We start from the raw sequence: 17466 nt of genomic DNA, 5'->3' as shown, positions 1-17466 counted from the left end.
AAGGAGAATCTAAGCAAGCAGTCCTTGAGTTGAATGAATAAAATCAAAAACACTTATTTGCTTTGTCATTTTGCAACAAATTCCCAAAGAAGCTGCTTTTAAAGAAGCTTAGGAATGGTAGGGATGTGGCTTTGGGTCCAAATGGTCCCCTGCTTTGGCTTGACAAAGGCTTATTGACCAAGCTGGCCAGCCACTGACCTACACATGCCTGCATGCCTGCATGTGTAGATATGCTCTCTTAAAATGGGTAATATCACACAAGAGCACAGGCAGGATCCTTGTGATGAGTAGGAGGGGCTGAAAAGTAGGGGAGTAAGGGAGAAAGCGCAGGAGAAGAGAGCATGAAGGGGAGGGAGGGTGGTGGCAGTATTTATAGACAACAAGTGATGGGATGCCCTCGTTAGTTCACGGCCCACTGAGCCAGATGACAGACGCGCCGCCATGAGGTCATTTGACCACATTACTCACGCCGTCACCCTGTGAGAAGACCCGTTGAGCAAGACAGAGAGAGAGAGTTGCATAGGAAGAGAAAGAAGCAGAAGTGGAGAGAGAGTGCAAAGAAAAGGGAATAGATGGGGAGAAAATTACCCAGGAACCCTGCAGTGTCCATTGCCCTGTTTCAACCAAGCTGTATACCAACAAACTTTTTTTTCCCCCATTCTACATTTAGGGGACGTGCTTCTATCCTACTTGTGGGCACTGACCTCAATTGCCCAGTGAGTCATTACTTTGTTTCATAACCCGTCAGAACAAAAACCCAGACAGCGATGGCACAAGCGGTGACAGCCATTCAGAAAAAAAGTACTTTTTACAAGCGAGGACGTTTTCTGTGAAATCACTTAGAATGACATGGCTAGCTTTGGTGTAATGAAACAACAAAAGAGACCAAAACTACAAAAGAGATCTTCAGGGAGAATCTGGAGTTGCTAATAACTGCTAAAGACAATAACTGCTCATTGTTTCCTCCATAGAGGCCATGGCTTTAATCCTGCAAATCTGACACCCGCACCACCCCTCCACACACACACACACACACTCTCCCCCCAAGGCTCTACAGACACCTCAGAGCCAGGAGCTTGACCCAGGACCCTGTAAAGCTTCAGACCCAAACCTCATGACTTCACTGTAGAAAGAATGAGAAAGGGCTCAGGAGGAGTGGTGAGAATTTATATATCCAAACATCTATATATATATATATAGCACATACACATACACACACACACACACACACACACACACACATGCACACACATACACACCACATAGAAACACCACATAAAAGTGCTCTTGAAGGGGCAGGTGAGTGTTGGTTCAGGGTCCCCTGCTCTTTCAACTCGTTCTACTTCAAACAGCTTCCTGCATGAAGATGAAACTGGGGCCTCATCACTACAAACAAAGGTGGTGCCAGTACTCAAACCCACAAAGAACTGAAAGAAAACTGTGTTTTTGTTCACACAGAAATCAGTCTGCTGGTTGGTCCACACTGAAATATAACCTGACTAAAACTACTGTAGAGACAGAGAATTTTGCAGTGCTCAGAAGATGAATTCTGAGTCTGCTCATCCTCTAATTTTCATCTAACACCCCCATGAGGTTAACATTGGTCTGGTTGAGTGAATGCATTCATGTCTCTATCACACAATGTAGATTAAAGCTTGACACTTTACTGTGTTTAGTGTTATTAGCAAATGTTAACACCGTTATGAGCATGTTGCTTCTCATAGCCTTAAACTCAAAGCACTGCTCACAGTACTGCCCCACACAGCGGCTAGCAGACTCCAACAAAGCTTCAGAAGTAGTTTTGAATGTGATATGGGGGTTAACATCAATTCAGATGGCTAGGTTAAAATTTAACCATTTTAATGGTTTAAATGTTGTTAAAAATTAGCAGCTGTTACATTACTCACATATATCTGTATTTCAGAGTGAAGCAGGTTATTACAAGTCTAAATTTACCTGTTTACTCACTTCTCAAACTAACTCAGTCTAGATGGCTCAGTCTTTAGGTCTTCAAATGACCAAATCAGTCTTCACAAAGTTCCAATAAAAACCAGGCATCTAGTCTAAGCCGACTAATTCAGCTCAAACTGGGTTAAGGGTTTCTGCCTTATTAAAGCAAAACACTTGGTTTGATTAAACTAACATTTTGTTTGCTCAACTGCTTCTCCCCCCATGCAGACTGAGAGTAGTATGGAAGCTACAGTCCCAGGACAATTACTGTTTAGTCCAGTTGTTGTAGTTGGATTAAGATGTTAGCTATCCTCTGTTGACCTCTCCTCAGTAGAAGGGGCTGATCTAGAACCTAACGTAGTAAGAGGAGAGATGGAGCCAGATGAATGGATATAAGACTTACATGGGCCCACAGTGTAAACGACTCCTAAAGGGCAGAAGGTAAAGGAGATAAGAGAACACTCCTTCTCTCTCTCCCACTCTTTCTCCCTCTGATGCGTGTCTCGAATGCTAAACACCAACCCACCACATCCTCAGCTGTACCTCCTCCTTGCTCTCCTCCTCCCTCCTCCTCTCCCGCCTCCTGCTCTGCAGAATCACTGATGTGAGGTCTTTTGTGAGAGCGCTGGCTGGCCTCAGCCTGGACTCTGTTACGGTCTGACCACTGACCCACTCTCCCGCCTTTTAAAGAGGTTTTAGGGTCATGAGTTCACAACAAGGTGACTCAACTGTGAACGGCGAGCGGCATTCTCTTTCAAAGCGATCACATCTTCACCTTTCCTTCTCTAGATTCTCTCTCTCCCTCTTTTTCACCTCCAGTCTCTCTTTTCTTTCCATTTTCTCCCCCGCCCCCCCTTTCACTTGCAACCCTTCTTTCCATGTATCCTCAGTGACTGACCCGCTGTCTCAGCTCTAATTAGCATAGCATCCCAGAGCAAGGAGAACATGAAGGCTAATGGGGGTTGGGGCCCCATAACAACGCTGAGGGTAAAGCATCAAGTTTCTAACTAGGGCCATCACCTGACCACATTTACATGAGTTTCTGTGGCCAGAATGCAGGCAGGAGAGTAATGCATGATAAATTATTCCCTTTTCTTTGTAGAGGAAGTGGAGTAGCGGGGGAAGGCATCAGGATGCAAAGCAGTCCTGTAAGAGTGTTTACGCTTGGGTTTGTTTCATATTTTGCTTAAAATGCAATGCAGTTTAACAACAATGTTAACTAAATGAATTCAGTGTTGCAACATGGTGACCTGAAACAAATATTTATAACTAACCAGTGTTTGAGTTTCGAGCTAATTCAGTCTGCTGTCATGGTAACTGCACTAACCTCGCACTTAAAGGGATCTACTATATATTACTCATAAAAACCCTCAGTCCAGAGTGACTCTGAATATCATAAACGTGAGATTTAGCGTAACATCTGTGTGTCAATAAAAATGTATGGATTTTTATATAGCAGGGACTCCAGTTCCTCTGATCTGCTCATTAACAACAGAGATCTACAGGTGGACTGACTTACCATTCCATGTCCGCAGTCAGTCCCATCAGCCAGTGGCATGTGCAGTGTGCGACATCCTTTATGATGCCCCTCTGCACTTGTACACCACAGCCTCTTGCACTGTTCCTGGGGGGAAAAAAAAATAATTATAACTAATAATTTTGGCTGAATATAAAAGGAGCTCGCCTATAACATAAGATCGTTGTACACGCCAAACACAATATACCTGTGATTACATATTTTTAATTAAGTCACTGACTTATTGAGCTGAAAGCACAATTTAACTGCTGCTTTCCCACATTTCTTGTGCGAGGAAAGGTGTGTGATGTGTGTATTGGTTTCTTCAAACAACATGTCAGTCTACACAGTCAAGGTCTGCCATTTCTTTTGTGCCTCATAGATGTGCGTTAAAAATGGCCCCACTATCAGGTTAATGGCAACAAATGCAAAGAAAGTCTCAATTACTCTGGCTCTTGCTAAAATGCATGTTATATATTCCTTATGAGAATTTACCAATTACCTTACTTGACGCTACATTACAATAAAGACCCTAAAAACAGACACTTATTTTACTAGCATAAATATAACTGCTTTGCTTAAATTTCATAAAGGTTAATTAAAGCAAAGGCTCTCATCCAGTACAGCAGAAGAAAATCTACTTCCACCCAAGAAATTTATTCTTCTAATTTTGAAAGCAAGTCAACTTACCATGTAGGGACAAATTTGGGAACCTGGTCCAAGCATCAGTTCACATTGTTTGTTGGCATTGTAGATTTGACCTGGGAGGAGAGTGGGCAGCTCATACGTCCTGCCTACAGGCTCATCAAGGAGGCACTCCCCATAGCCAGTGCTTAAAAACAGTAAGAATGAGCGTACCACAGATGAAAGGAAACAGAAAACCAAACAACTCAGTGCACACATGAAAATCTTCATCATAATCCCAAATTTTCTAAACCCAAAAGCAACATCTGTTATCTCTTTCATATCATAAGACCAAAACAACATCTCAGTGTTATTGTCAGTGATCGTCCTATGATATGTTTTCCCCTGTGGGTGGTCTGTGAAGTTATCTGACAGACACACTGACACCACTTCCTCTCAATAGCCTATTAGTAAATGCTCTCACTATGAAACTAGAGTCAGGCGCCACAGACTGAATAAAACTGAAAAGCATCTGCTAATCACATTTTTATCTGTGGTGTACTTCTCTATGCTGAAGGCAAACAAGAGAATTTGGAATCATTAAGCACGTGATTAAGTTACATAAATCACCGCCAGTGCCAACCCTGTAGTATAATGACAGATTGTATTGTATATAAGCCACACCCTGATCCACGACACAGTAACATAGACAACAAAAGCACAGCTGGACTTCATGTATGCACAAACAGTGATTTTACAAACTACTTCATACAGTATCATCACCCTTTACAATTGTGAAAAGGTCCTAGTCAAACATGTTAACATAGCAAGTCAAAGGGCCTCTTCTTTTTTGTTTACTTTTGAAAAAGGAAACTGGCGGATGAGACATGTATAGATGTGTTATTGCACAACATGTCGGCACTGCACTGACAAATTTCATCCTGGACTGAGCTGCTAAAACACCTGCTTCATACAGCGCCAGCTGATGTGACAGGCCAATAATTACACAGGATTATCCTGAGCTAGAGTCACTTTGTTTCTTTCCCCTTTCATTTCCAGCCATAATGTAAGGAACTGCAGCAAAAAGTGCTGAGCGACTGGTGAATGATTACATAAGAAGAAAAAAAACAGCAGTGGAAGATACTGTGAATGAAAACTATGAAGCAGCTTGTCAGAGAATCACACGGGCAGTCCCATATTACAGCATCTTTCAGCAGTTGGTCATCTGTCTAATCTGTATCCTGGAACCTAATGGAATGATTATTAAGACTGAGACAGACAGAGAGAGATGGGGTCTGTGTGGTCATTTTTTAAATGAAACATCTACTTTTTTTTTTTTTTTTTTTTTTTTTAAGAATATCAACTGTGTGGATTCAAGAGAGTGAAACAATTCTTGTCTGGCACCACATGAGATTCCACACCTGGCAGCTATTGGGAAACTTGAAAGTGAGTTTATATATAAGAGACTAGTTGGCTGTTGTGTGCTTGTCATAAGAGACTTAACAGTAATAGATTCCATGTAGACTATACTGGGTTTCCCTCAGCACGCAGTACAAGATGTCAACTCATACGTCAGGTTTTTGTAGAGGGCTGAGTGACAGAGCATCACTGTGCAGTGTTTGACCAAACAGCAACAACTACACTGCAGCAGTGCTACCCTGTCAAAGCCTCTTTCTAACAGCATGTACTGATCATTGAACCTGGAGAGATAGAGCATAAAATGACAGAAGATTAATTTAATTTGAAGCAGCATTAAATAAAAAAGAGAATAGATCAGTCAAAATGATTTCATGTGGGTTTGAAGAGAGTGGTTGGCCTAATTTTTGAGGTGTGTAATGAAAAATGATGGGGCTTGCCCACTAATAATGATTACGTGGTTTCAACACCCATTGAACACAAAAATTAGTGGGTGGAAACAGTCAAAGATCAGCATTTGCTTTTATATTTGGATTTGAGGCTTAAATCAAACGGCACAGTGCCAGAGAGGGAATGAATGGTTTCTAACAGGTGACAGACAATAACACTGCACAACAGCACAATGCTTTTCATCAGTTTTCAGGTGCCAGAGTTCAGTATACATTATTGGAGCAAGAGCAAGATAAGTAGAAGAACAAGAGAAATCCTTTTAAAAAGAGATGCTTGAGAGGTGCTGTGGCCTTTTGTCTTTTAAGCTCAGGAGAGTGATGCAGATTGAATTTGCTCTTCAGGGAAAATGGGTAGTCAAAACATTGACGTACTTGACCAGGTCAGCCCACTGAGCAGGAGTGGTGCTGTAAAAGTGCTAGTTTGTATCAATGCTCCTCATTGTTGGGTGGAGACAGACTTCAAAAGACTTGGACTACACTCTCAAGGACCTTTCCCACCATTGCAGCTCACACACTTGAACCAAGTGCTGCTTTACTTTGCATACCTGCATTATTTGTTATACATCCCATGTGTTAAACAAATGTCAAAAGCTTTTCACAAATATATTTGACATTTACATCATACGCCTCTTAGTTTTTATGCACTACATATATGCACTTTATACACATCAGTCCACCCAACACAGCTGACACAAATAATCCAAATAATAAAGGCATTCATAGTGTCTGTCCTCATCTTTCGCTAGATAGTCCATCTACTTGATGTTGACGTCATCGTTCACTGGAAACTATGTGAAGTGCAACCTTAAAACTTCATATGAGGTGTCGCCTAACACAGCGCTCTCAAGATGCTTCTGGTCAACAAGGCCACCCTTTGTAAAGGCCTCCACAATTAACAGAGGAAAGGAGGCAAAGATTAAAGGGTCGTGTCCAGGGGAGATCTAATTATAACTGACATTTCCCATCTTAAAGGGAAGCCCTTCACCAGGATCAGTGACCATAATGTGGGTTATGAGTTGGTGAATGAGCTGTTGTTATAGATTTTCGTGTGGAAACTAGGCTACTGACTAGATTACTGTTTGCTTAATATTTTGAAGCATGCTCTGTCTGAGGGGAGAGACAACACAGGGGCTGTGGAAGATCCATCTTAGGTCAGCAGAGGAAGACCCCCAGAATCAAACAGGAAATACTCTTTCAACACCAGGCAATAACACCTTCACACAGTTTACATTGCACTGACCTGTCCACTGAGCACTGTGAGAAATGTAGAACCAGTTTGTTTAGCTGACCACATCAGGACCAGTAAAACGTAATGGCACACTTAAAATGTGGATGTTTTTCTGCTATGATAAGAGCCTGTAATCAGTTATTTGTTTGCTATAAAAAAACAGAGAGCTAGTGATACGTACTCTAGAAACTCTGTTATGTACTTGCGACTGCACTTGGACCATGACCAGGGACTGGTGTTATAGTTGAGGGTGGGAGCCATGACATGATACTGCTGTTTCATGCCTGCTTCACGACACTTTGGATTATCATCATGAGGCATGTTGAACCTGGGAGGAAGAGAGAGAAAAAAGGGGGCATTAGTGATGGAGAGAAGCATAGCCCATAAAGAACACATGCGAAGTGATTACCAGGTGCTTAATGGCTCAGTCATAGCAAGAAGGATAAATGTCAGAAGATTTATATTCAGCCATTTTTAAGAGGAGATCACCCCACACAATTCCTGTGGGCTGCCACACACAGATGCAGCCACAGACAGATCGGTGAGTAAAGCTGCACACTCTGCACCTTTCTATCCACTTGTTTATTTCTGCTCTTGTCTCTTTTTCATTCCCAAATATATGAACCTCCATATTTGTTCTATCTCACAAATGTTTAGAGAGATAAAAACTATAGAAGCATATATACCCTCCAAAATCATGGTCAACAAGCTGAAGCTACCTATAAACTTCACACTGGTGCACATGTATTTATACACACAGGAACTCATGCAGCTGTATGATGTCTGAGATGTTTACAACAGGATGTGCACCAATGCTGGGTGGCTCTGGGCTGTGGCTCAGGGTCAGTCCATGTGCAAACAGGACCTAGCATGGCTGGCATGAGGCCCACCCTACAGGGGCTGAGGGCCTAAAGGCAAACACCCAAGGAATAATTAAGCCTGTGGCACAGTAATGAACTCCACACACACACAAATCAGGTTGTTGGCTGACTCTGACAAAGTCAAATGTGGCTCAAATGGTTTTTTGCAAACTGTTGCCTGTGATGGTGTATAGATGCATCAGTGTGATGGCTGAAAGCAACAGACAGGTTTAAAGGAAATTGACAGCGCAATACAAAGTGTAGCAGGCACCATGTTGACTTCCTTATTGTTATGATTTGTGTCAAATTCCCAAAACTTTGTACTCAGAGCAATTGATGCTTAGTTGATTCTTTTCTGAAGGCCACTAATGTGGACTTGAAAGATGAGAGCCTTTTAGTGTAATTAGGTCATAAATCAGGCAGATTTATAGTGTTTGGCAACATGAAGAGAAAGATCAATAGACAAGTGAATTGCAGTGAGAGAGTATCACCACTTTAATTTCAGTATTTGCCTCCAGATTATCATCATTTCAGAGCCCAAGCACTTTTAGATGAAGCACATCACAAAACAAGCTGTTTTCGTCTTTGCACATCCCACCTTTGTGACCATGCCCCCAACCCCTGAACCCATCTTCAGCAAAGCATTAACAGTTTTATGTGCTGAAGTTCTGGAGCAAATTCCTGCACACCGCACAATCTGCAGGATCAGCCTTCGTCAGCACTAACACAGAGCCAGAGCAAAGTGATATCAGTAAGCAGTGAATACTGGGAAAAACAAACTCAGTGCAGTGTCAGTATACTTCTTAGTTCCTTCATATCTTCAAACCACAAAAGAAGCAATCTCCCAGTAACCTTATCCACTCAGCCAGCTTGCTAAAGTTAAGTGACCAGGAAAATGTCAGTGAACTTTAATGGAGTAATCTTTGAAATTTCTTTAGATGATAAAAAAACAAAGTTTGTTTGCAGCCCCAGACTGTAATGAAATATCCAAATGTCAGGAAGATGTGAAGACATGTCTAATGACAAACTTGATAAATCGCTGTAATATGTGTCAGCTTTGAACAGCTATCAAGTGACGCTGCCTTGCCTGAAAATCCTCATGATGGCTATTAGTAATCACACGTCCTCACAGTCATCTGAGAAAGGCCTCCTATCCATTAGGCTAAATCTTTCCTTAATCTGTAATGCTCTTGAGTGGCTCCCACTACCTGACACTGGCTTTCCCAGAGCACTAAACACTCTTGAGAGCTCACGCCTGTGAACGTAGCAATTAACCACGCCAAGAGGCAGAGCCAACTGGGCCTCCAGCTGCTTGAACTTTAGCTTAAAGCGTGAGGCCCGTAGCCTCATTCATCTGGCTGCTTCTCATGTCCAATTTCTCCACTGGAGGAACAATGTGTGAGCGGGACAGAGGAGGTAGAAGAATATCTTTCATTCTTAGCCAGTGTTTCACAAGCACACACAAACACTGGTCCTTTTAATTTCCACAAATGGACAGGCAGATTGGAAAGAAAACTAGTGTGTTAAACTACTCAGACCAACCATGCTTCTCAAATTACACCTGATTATATATGAACAGAACTGGATTACAAGAATGAGGTGGTAATGACTGATTTACCATAATCTTGCCTCAGGTGGATGTTGAGAATAATCAGGGCCTCATGAGAAATAAAGTCATGTGTTCTGAGTTTTGGATACAGATTATTCAAGTCTTTTTTTTTCACTTCACACATGTGGCAATATTTGCTTGTTGTGAAAACACTCCCTGGCAGACAGGTGTGTTGTGATAACTTGCTAATAGACAAGTTACATATGAACAGACTTAAGTTTGTTTTATCAATCTTTGAGGGATAGGAACGAGTCGTCTTCCCAGCGCTGCAGACAGTTTTTACCCTTTTACTGTCTGATAGAGTTCTGTGTCACTTTCAAGAAACCTCCGGATTTACTGCATTAAATCAACAGAAAACCTCCACAACCACTATCTATATTTTTATCAATTTTATGTACTTTCACCACCTGTTGTCCTGACTAGACAAAGCTCTGGCATACACAGGGTTAATTTCTTTACCTGTATAGTAAGGTATTAGAGGTTGGCATGTTATTAAAAGTCAAGTTTTTACTTTATTATATTTTGCACCTGTGTCTGCTGTGCCCTACGTCCCTTGATAAGAGGGCTTTTGTTGGTCAAGGCTGGCTGCTGGGGTGAGATCTGTGTGTGTGTGTGTGTGTGTGTGTGTGTGTGTGTGTGTATTAAGGGTGGGAGGGGGTTTGCTACAGGTTCCATGCTGCAACTTACACATGGCCCAGCTCATGAGCAATGGTGAAGGAGGCACTAATCCCATTTTCCTCACTGATGGAGCAGCTGCGGTACGGGTCACACATGGTCCCCAGCTCCGCTAGGCCTACAGGGTCACGTACACATGCACATGCAAATACACAGATGCACATAAACACATATGGACACAATACTACTTCAAAAGAAAGCCTGCTACTTGAGTGTTAAAAGCGAATGAACCACCAAAACTTCCGTTCAGTAGGAGAGCTTAGTATTGATGCCGACTCCCTCCATCGTTCCTCCACTTTCCTCCACTCTGTTCTGTCACTATAATATTATTAGCTGACAGCTTGACATAAACTTATTACTGCACAGTTTATGAGCCGTGGTGAGCAGTTACTTGAAAGGGACTGGAGATATTTTTGCAAACAGTAAAAGCAAAAGTTTACCTAATGTGTCACATTTATCTTTCGCTCGGCAGATGTCTTCCCTGAAAAAACAAACAGTGCTGTTACCTCTTTTTAAAGAGGATGCTTTTCTTGGGAGACTTGGTTTTGCTTTTAAAATGAAGACGAGACATGAGTGTGTACCTGGTGATGAGGAGCGCTGTGTCATGGTGAGAGGGGTGGCTGTCATCCTGGACATTTTGGCTTTGCTGCCATGTGCAGAAGTTATGGAGAGTTGTTGCAGCGTTGAAGCTCACTGTGGGCCCTTCCTGTTTGGAGTGAAACGCAAACGGTGATGTGACCAAGAAACTGGGTAAACAAATAGTAATGATATAAGTAGTAAATGTATCTCATGTCAAAGGTTATCATGGTCTGACATGGTTAGGGGTGAAGACAGGAAGCCTTTCAGTTTGTGACCACAGTTAAATATTTGAGAATATTTCCATTAAATTTAAGCTTTTTAGAAAAGCTGCAGGATTCTCAAACTCTTTAAGCCAATGAACTGTTCTAAAACTGAGGCACTGAGTAAAATGCTTTATGATCATTAGTCGCTAAAAGACATAAATATATGAATAATACCGAGGCTGATGAATGCCAGAGCTTAATTACCTAAGAAGAAATTACAGTGACCGAACAAACTTCAGTGAACCTCTTCAGCCTCATCTGATGTGCAGGTGGCTCGCTGCCTCACTATGGTGCCATTTGTTTTCCACAGAGACCTCTCTTGAGACTTGAGACTGACAAGGAAGGCAGTGTCCTTTCAGACAGGCCCCACAGAGAAAGGCCAGGCCAGGGACACCTGCACTGACGTCAACCATACTCAAGACCCGGATACAGGTAGCATTCAAGCACCCACACTCACCTGTTCATTGTGGATGATGACTAGCTTGACAATCATGATGTTGATTAGGTTTCCTACACTGGGGTCCCTGTACACTGCAGCTACCTGGAACAAAGACAAAACAGACAAAAATGCAAACGTCCACTAACCTGAAGCACAGCTAAGGAATCACAAAGCTAATTCTTTCTTATCTCAATACATGGAATTAGAAAATACATCTAGCGTTTTTTTTTTTTTTTTTTTTTTTTCAGGCAAGTTCCATGGGGTTTAACAGGTCACTGAAGTAAAAAAAAAAAGGAAAAACAGAAAAAGAATGTCTCCTTCAGGGTAAGTTTAATGAATAGGATATTAAAACCAATTATTCCCCCACAGACCTTAGCAAAGAAAAAATAAACTACAACCTGGATCCAGCAACAATTGTATAACTTCAGCAAAGCTGCAGCTCAGAATCCCTTTGTCAGGACAGCAAAACATTTCCTTGGTAGTTTTCCCCCCTCCTCTCTTCTTGCGCACCCCAGTCATGCTTGGCCAGTAAACTTCCCGAGGCCATGTGCAGCCTACTGACAGGAACTCATTAGTCCACTATAAACATTTGACTTGTTGTAGCCTGGAAGGATGCAATCGTGGCCTAGGCTTATCCAGAGCATGAAAAGGAGCTTTGCTTGCTCTTAGTCCAACTGTGACACAAAACCTGCTTCTGTACATTCTATTCCAATATTGTATGATCAGTTTAAGAACCAGAAGTGAGGGGAACTGTAATGTATGTTGGACCATCGTTATAGTATCTAGCTAAAGTTCTTTGAAATTTATTTTTTAAACATTCAGTTTGTTTGGACCAGTGGATTGTCGAAAGATTTATCTCTAAAGGAAAATAATACACCTAGTGATCAGTATGTGTTGTGATCAGGCACTTAATCAGCATGACCAATACTTAAAAATCTCATTTAGATCAGCCCAGGGAATCAGGTTTGGTATAATTCTCTGTTTTGCTTAAAATTGGCTGGTTTGGATAAATCCTTGCAAACATAAAGTGCTTAAGAGACTGTGAAGATCACAATTCTACGGATCTGATACAGTCACTCACTGTACCCTATCAACATCACTTAAGAATAACAGTGACAATCATTACTCCTTCATAAGAGAGTTTTCAACATTATGTCATACTGGTGAGAGATGGAAAGTACACACAGTTCAGCACAAATAATAACCTACTGTGCTTTGACATCGTGTTAGTGGCTTGATTACCAATAATTACAAAGCAGCTTTTCCGGTCATCTATGGGGCTCATTAAGAGGTCAAGGTGTTGAGTCAGGGTTTTAACAATTACCTGGGCCACTTAGGTTGCTGCACCAGCATAATACATCAGGGTTTATAATAAAAAAAAAAAAACAGTAGCCACATTTCCATGCTTTAACTATCTCGTTCACATGTGTTACTAATGCCAGCTAGATGCATCTCAGAAGCCCCAATGCAGCATCTATAAGTGTACATATTGCTATTTATGAGTTAGTTAACATTAGCCCTATGTCACCAAACCTCTAACACCAAAAGTTCTACAAAGAGTGAGAGAAGAATTTAGAATTCCAACATCTCAAAACCACATAAACACATAAAACTGTAGTGTTGACCCAAAACCCTCACACCAAACTCACAACGAATCAACAATTTATAGACAACAAAATGTGAAACAGTCATCAACATTAAGCCATAATAATAATTTTTAGAAACATTATTTTACTTACTACTGACATGATTGTTAGGATGTAGTGTTCTAGGTTGTTTCCATGGTGTTGCATCATTTTGGCGTCCGCAGTCACCATCAGCTCCACGTAGCGAGGGTAGGACAGGAAGCGTTTCCGTCTGCGTGGCGATGCGGGATGTGTGCTAGAGTTTTTTTCATAAATGTGCTGATCGTCTATATTGGCTCTGAGAGAGTCCAGCTCCTCTCCCATATTCTCCCTGCTCTCCAAAGAGATTGGCTTCTTGGAGTCATCTGTTTAAAAAAAAAAAAATGTCAAAGTGCGTTGATGATGTTTGCCACTGTTTCGTGAGAATTTGAATCTCAGCACTGAGCTAGAATTGGATTATCAACCTCTCAGATTTATCGACAATCGACACCCACCACTTTATATTATAAAGGTATTTTATGAGAAAGGGTGGTACATCTCCGTTTTAAGAGCAGAGAGTTTTAGCTTTGCTGATGACATAACAGAGGCATGCCGAATGGCAAAAACCTGCCATAACAACAAGTTAAATATGTTTAACAGCAGACTGACATTATTCCATTCATAGGCTTTGGCTTCAGCAGCAGCCTCAGATGGAAAAAATAAATGACACCCATATACAGTGCATACTCCACTGACATTCTCTCAGCTGAACTGCACGTGTTGAGCTGGCTAAGAGAAATAGATTGCTTCACCATGAATTTAAAAGATACAGATGCAGAGAAACACACTAGAAAGGTCTTATTTTGTTGGAGAGAAAGGGGATCTGCAAAAGATCATGTACATGCATCTATCCACAGCAATGTTTTCTGATGGAGTCTGGAATAAAATGCACAGACAAAGCAGTGGACAAGAGGGTGAGCTCACAGGCAGTGAGCAGCTGCGGTAAAAACATCATTTTGTTGGGGACATCTGCAGAGCATGTCTGTTACTGTCTAGCAAACCATACTGAAAACTAAGTGATGAGTCTTCAACATCATCAATCAAGGTAATGACTAGACATCAAAAATCTGCTGCATGATTCGAATGTCAACACACTTCAGCCAAGATCAAAAATGTGGAGTGGATTTCCATAGTTGAAATTGTCCGTTTGACAAAACATAACATACAGGTCAGTTTGATGTCCAGATCTACAGTGGGTGAAAATATGTTAGATGTGATACTATCTAAGAACGACCGCTTATAGGAGTTTCTGCCATCTCACAGCTAGAGGAAGATGGATTTAAGCAGCTACCAGACAAAGTGTCAGATAAATGTAGCAGAAATCTATGGTAAATCACGTAAATGCACAGAAGCAACAGCTGTCAAGGCAACACCTGATATTTTTTGACAATTTCCTTTTCCATTACAGCTAAAATACATTGTTCCAGTTGTTACAACTATAAAAAATAATCTACAACATTTTCTGTTGCCTTTAACATAACACATGTACACGTACCTATAAGAATGAACAATTTAGAGAAAGTCCAAACAATAAATGTACATTCACTGAATAAATGACATTCTGTGCTTAGATGACTATCAGAGCCAAGCCAAGCATAGTTTGAAGACCATCAACTTTGGATAACCCGATTATATTGAAGAGAGCCATTGTCTTCTAAACACTCAATCTTTCTGGACAGTGAGACAGAGAGAGATTGTGTGGAACTGTTAGGTCAGAGAAAAGGAAAAAAAAAAGAAAGAGGAAAGAAAGAAAACTTGTTGGGCGCTTTGAGATTACTCAAGCGATGCCCCCAGCGGGCACACGAGGTGGAGCGTGACTCCCTGGCACAATGGCACATAGCTCTTGCTGCCGTGAGGCTGAGCCCCATGCCAGTGCCAGCGTGAGCATCCAAGTCAGCGCCAAGCCTTTCCCTGCCCGTGCACACAGCCCAGGCAGCTGGGCCAGCCCAGAGCTTTGTATTTTCCAGGAAAAATCTCTCTGGGGCCAAACCCAGTACACTAAACCCCTTAAACAGAGTCATCACTGCAGAAGCTCTGACATCAAAGGGATTATCAAAGCACGGAAGAGTATGTACATCTACAGAAACTGGTGTTAAGACTCAGGGCAAGCGAGTGTAAGATGAAAAAAGAGAAGAAGAGGAGGAGAAGGTAGAAAAATATGGTCTCTTGTTATAATAGCCTTTGAATCAGTGCAGATTAGCCACACACAACCTTTCCCAAATCGCCTTAGGTTCAAATCCCCATCTCATTAGGTAGTGAGCTGCTACTTACACCATGAAAAGACAGGGGTGATTGCCCTGACCCTCTGGACATTACCTCACCCTCTGTGCACTGGGCACCCATTCAGCATTACTCACATTTCTTTTTGCACTATCAAAGAGCATAAGCCTATAGAAGTGAGCTCATGCAATGCTCGATAAAATAAGCCCCGGTGTAAGCATTTAGAAATATTGATTTTAATATAGATTTAAGAGCTGCTCTTTGACTGTCTGATTCTCTGTCTAAAGTATCGATGCCAAGAACCCAGCAATAGTGCACACACTCTTCATTGTTGAACTAATTGACATTCTATTACAATGGCCCCTGCAGAGTTAAAGCACCCTATTCCCCAGGTGCCCATTAAATAGACAGTATACCTGACACTGATTATAGGCAGTGTCTTATTTCTTTACAAGGCTCTGCTTACTCCAACATGACTGACAGTACAACCCAAGAAGGAAAAAATGTTGAAGCTCCTGCAGACAGAGGCACAATTAAGTTCAATTGAGTGGCTAGACAGAGAGAAGCAAAGGCAGCTAATTGTTGCTGTTAAAAAAAAGCCTTTTAAAACTACGTGCCACAACTTTTGACCTCATTGGAAGATGATGGGCTTTGTACACTTATAGTACTAAAAGTTTAGTCGTTAATGTTGGCTCAGAGACATGTTAAAGACAGCACAGTGATCAGCTGAATAATGTAGTGTGTTTGGAGGAGCAAACCTTTTTTTAAAAGAAATAAAATGGTATTCATAGATGTGGACTCCTGAAGGGGTTGCTGTTGTCAGGATCAGGATGCTTCTGACATTCAGTTTTTAAATCAGTGAAACTAAACAGTCTTCCACTAACTGCCTGCAATTCTGCAATATGAGTAAAAATTTGAATATACATATCACAACTGAGAATACATATATATACAATTATACTAAACTCCTCCAATACAGACAACACATAAACGAATTTAAAAGTAGTTTGAACAGTAGTTTTGCTTTGCATAGCCAAAGCAGGTTTGCAGTTTAGACTGATGTCTGCCATCTTACATGATAAATAGTCAGAGCCACAGGTGATGACACTGATGTTGCAATGGCCCTTGCCTCTCTTCAGTCCACCTCAGTGGGAAACCGTTGGTCGCACGTTACCCCCTCTCACCTCTGGCTGTTGCCCATGCCACCATGCAGTCAGTCTCTGTCACTCAAGTTGCTCAAACTATTCCAATTTGCTGCCATCTGTTAAGAATGCCCAGACAGTAGACAGTGGCAGAAAATAGCCCCAGCTGGAATCTGTCACAGGAACTCCCGAGACAACATAACACATTGGGTTCAATAGGTTTGAGGCCTCAGGGCAGACAGACACATGGCAACTATTAAAGTTATAGTCTGTCTGTAGCAGCCCAGCCGTGTTTGGCCCTGTTCAGAGTATCTGTTATCTTCAAATCAGATGACAATAAGTGCAATGGACCATATTATTAACTACTTATACGATCTGTCATTCAGTGTGAAATTGGAGGCTAATGATGGAACAGAGCATGATGCTTGAAGGGGAAACCTGCACATTAGTCAAAACTACTACACATGTTGACTCAAGACTTTCAGCCAGTGCATGACAAAACATATCTTTCGCATTTGGCAATTAAGACTAACATTATTAGCTCTGATTTCAAAGAAAAGGCTATGTCCATCTTAAAGGACTATCAAAAGAAGACATAAATTCTAAATCTTTTACAGGCCGGTAATAAGGCAGTGGGTGAGAAAGCTACTTTCAAGAAGCAGGTGTAGAGGCAGCAAGACAGGCAGTAGGAGCTTGAGAAAAGCCTGGGGCCTCTGCCAAGCTCTGGGGAAAGACAGACAGGCACATGCAGCGCAGGCTGGGACTGCTCGAACACATGAAGCAAAAACTTTCTCCATTCCTCTGCACTGCTCGTTCAGCAATTCCTAATACT

The 17466-nt window shown here is 41.6% G+C and overlaps 1 protein-coding gene across 3 annotated transcripts in view; it reads right to left on the bottom strand.

Moving 5' to 3' along the window:
- Positions 1 to 17466, bottom strand: part of LOC113133170 (A disintegrin and metalloproteinase with thrombospondin motifs 20) — a 73511-nt gene that overhangs the window by 41625 nt on the left and 14420 nt on the right. For all 3 annotated transcript variants that reach the window (XM_026311784.1, XM_026311782.1, XM_026311783.1), the window contains exons 4-11: positions 13348 to 13598; positions 11627 to 11710; positions 10909 to 11033; positions 10768 to 10808; positions 10340 to 10445; positions 7365 to 7511; positions 4157 to 4298; positions 3470 to 3574 (exon numbers count right to left, since the gene is read on the bottom strand). In XM_026311784.1, the coding sequence (XP_026167569.1) occupies positions 3470 to 3574; positions 4157 to 4298; positions 7365 to 7511; positions 10340 to 10445; positions 10768 to 10808; positions 10909 to 11033; positions 11627 to 11710; positions 13348 to 13598 (1001 nt within the window). The remainder of the gene's footprint in view (positions 1 to 3469; positions 3575 to 4156; positions 4299 to 7364; positions 7512 to 10339; positions 10446 to 10767; positions 10809 to 10908; positions 11034 to 11626; positions 11711 to 13347; positions 13599 to 17466) is intronic.

Source organism: Mastacembelus armatus, chromosome 6 (assembly GCF_900324485.2).
Source record: "Mastacembelus armatus chromosome 6, fMasArm1.2, whole genome shotgun sequence".
NCBI lineage: Eukaryota > Metazoa > Chordata > Actinopteri > Synbranchiformes > Mastacembelidae > Mastacembelus > Mastacembelus armatus.
Note: the sequence above shows the minus strand (reverse complement) of the source record. Positions and strands in the feature narration are given on the sequence as shown.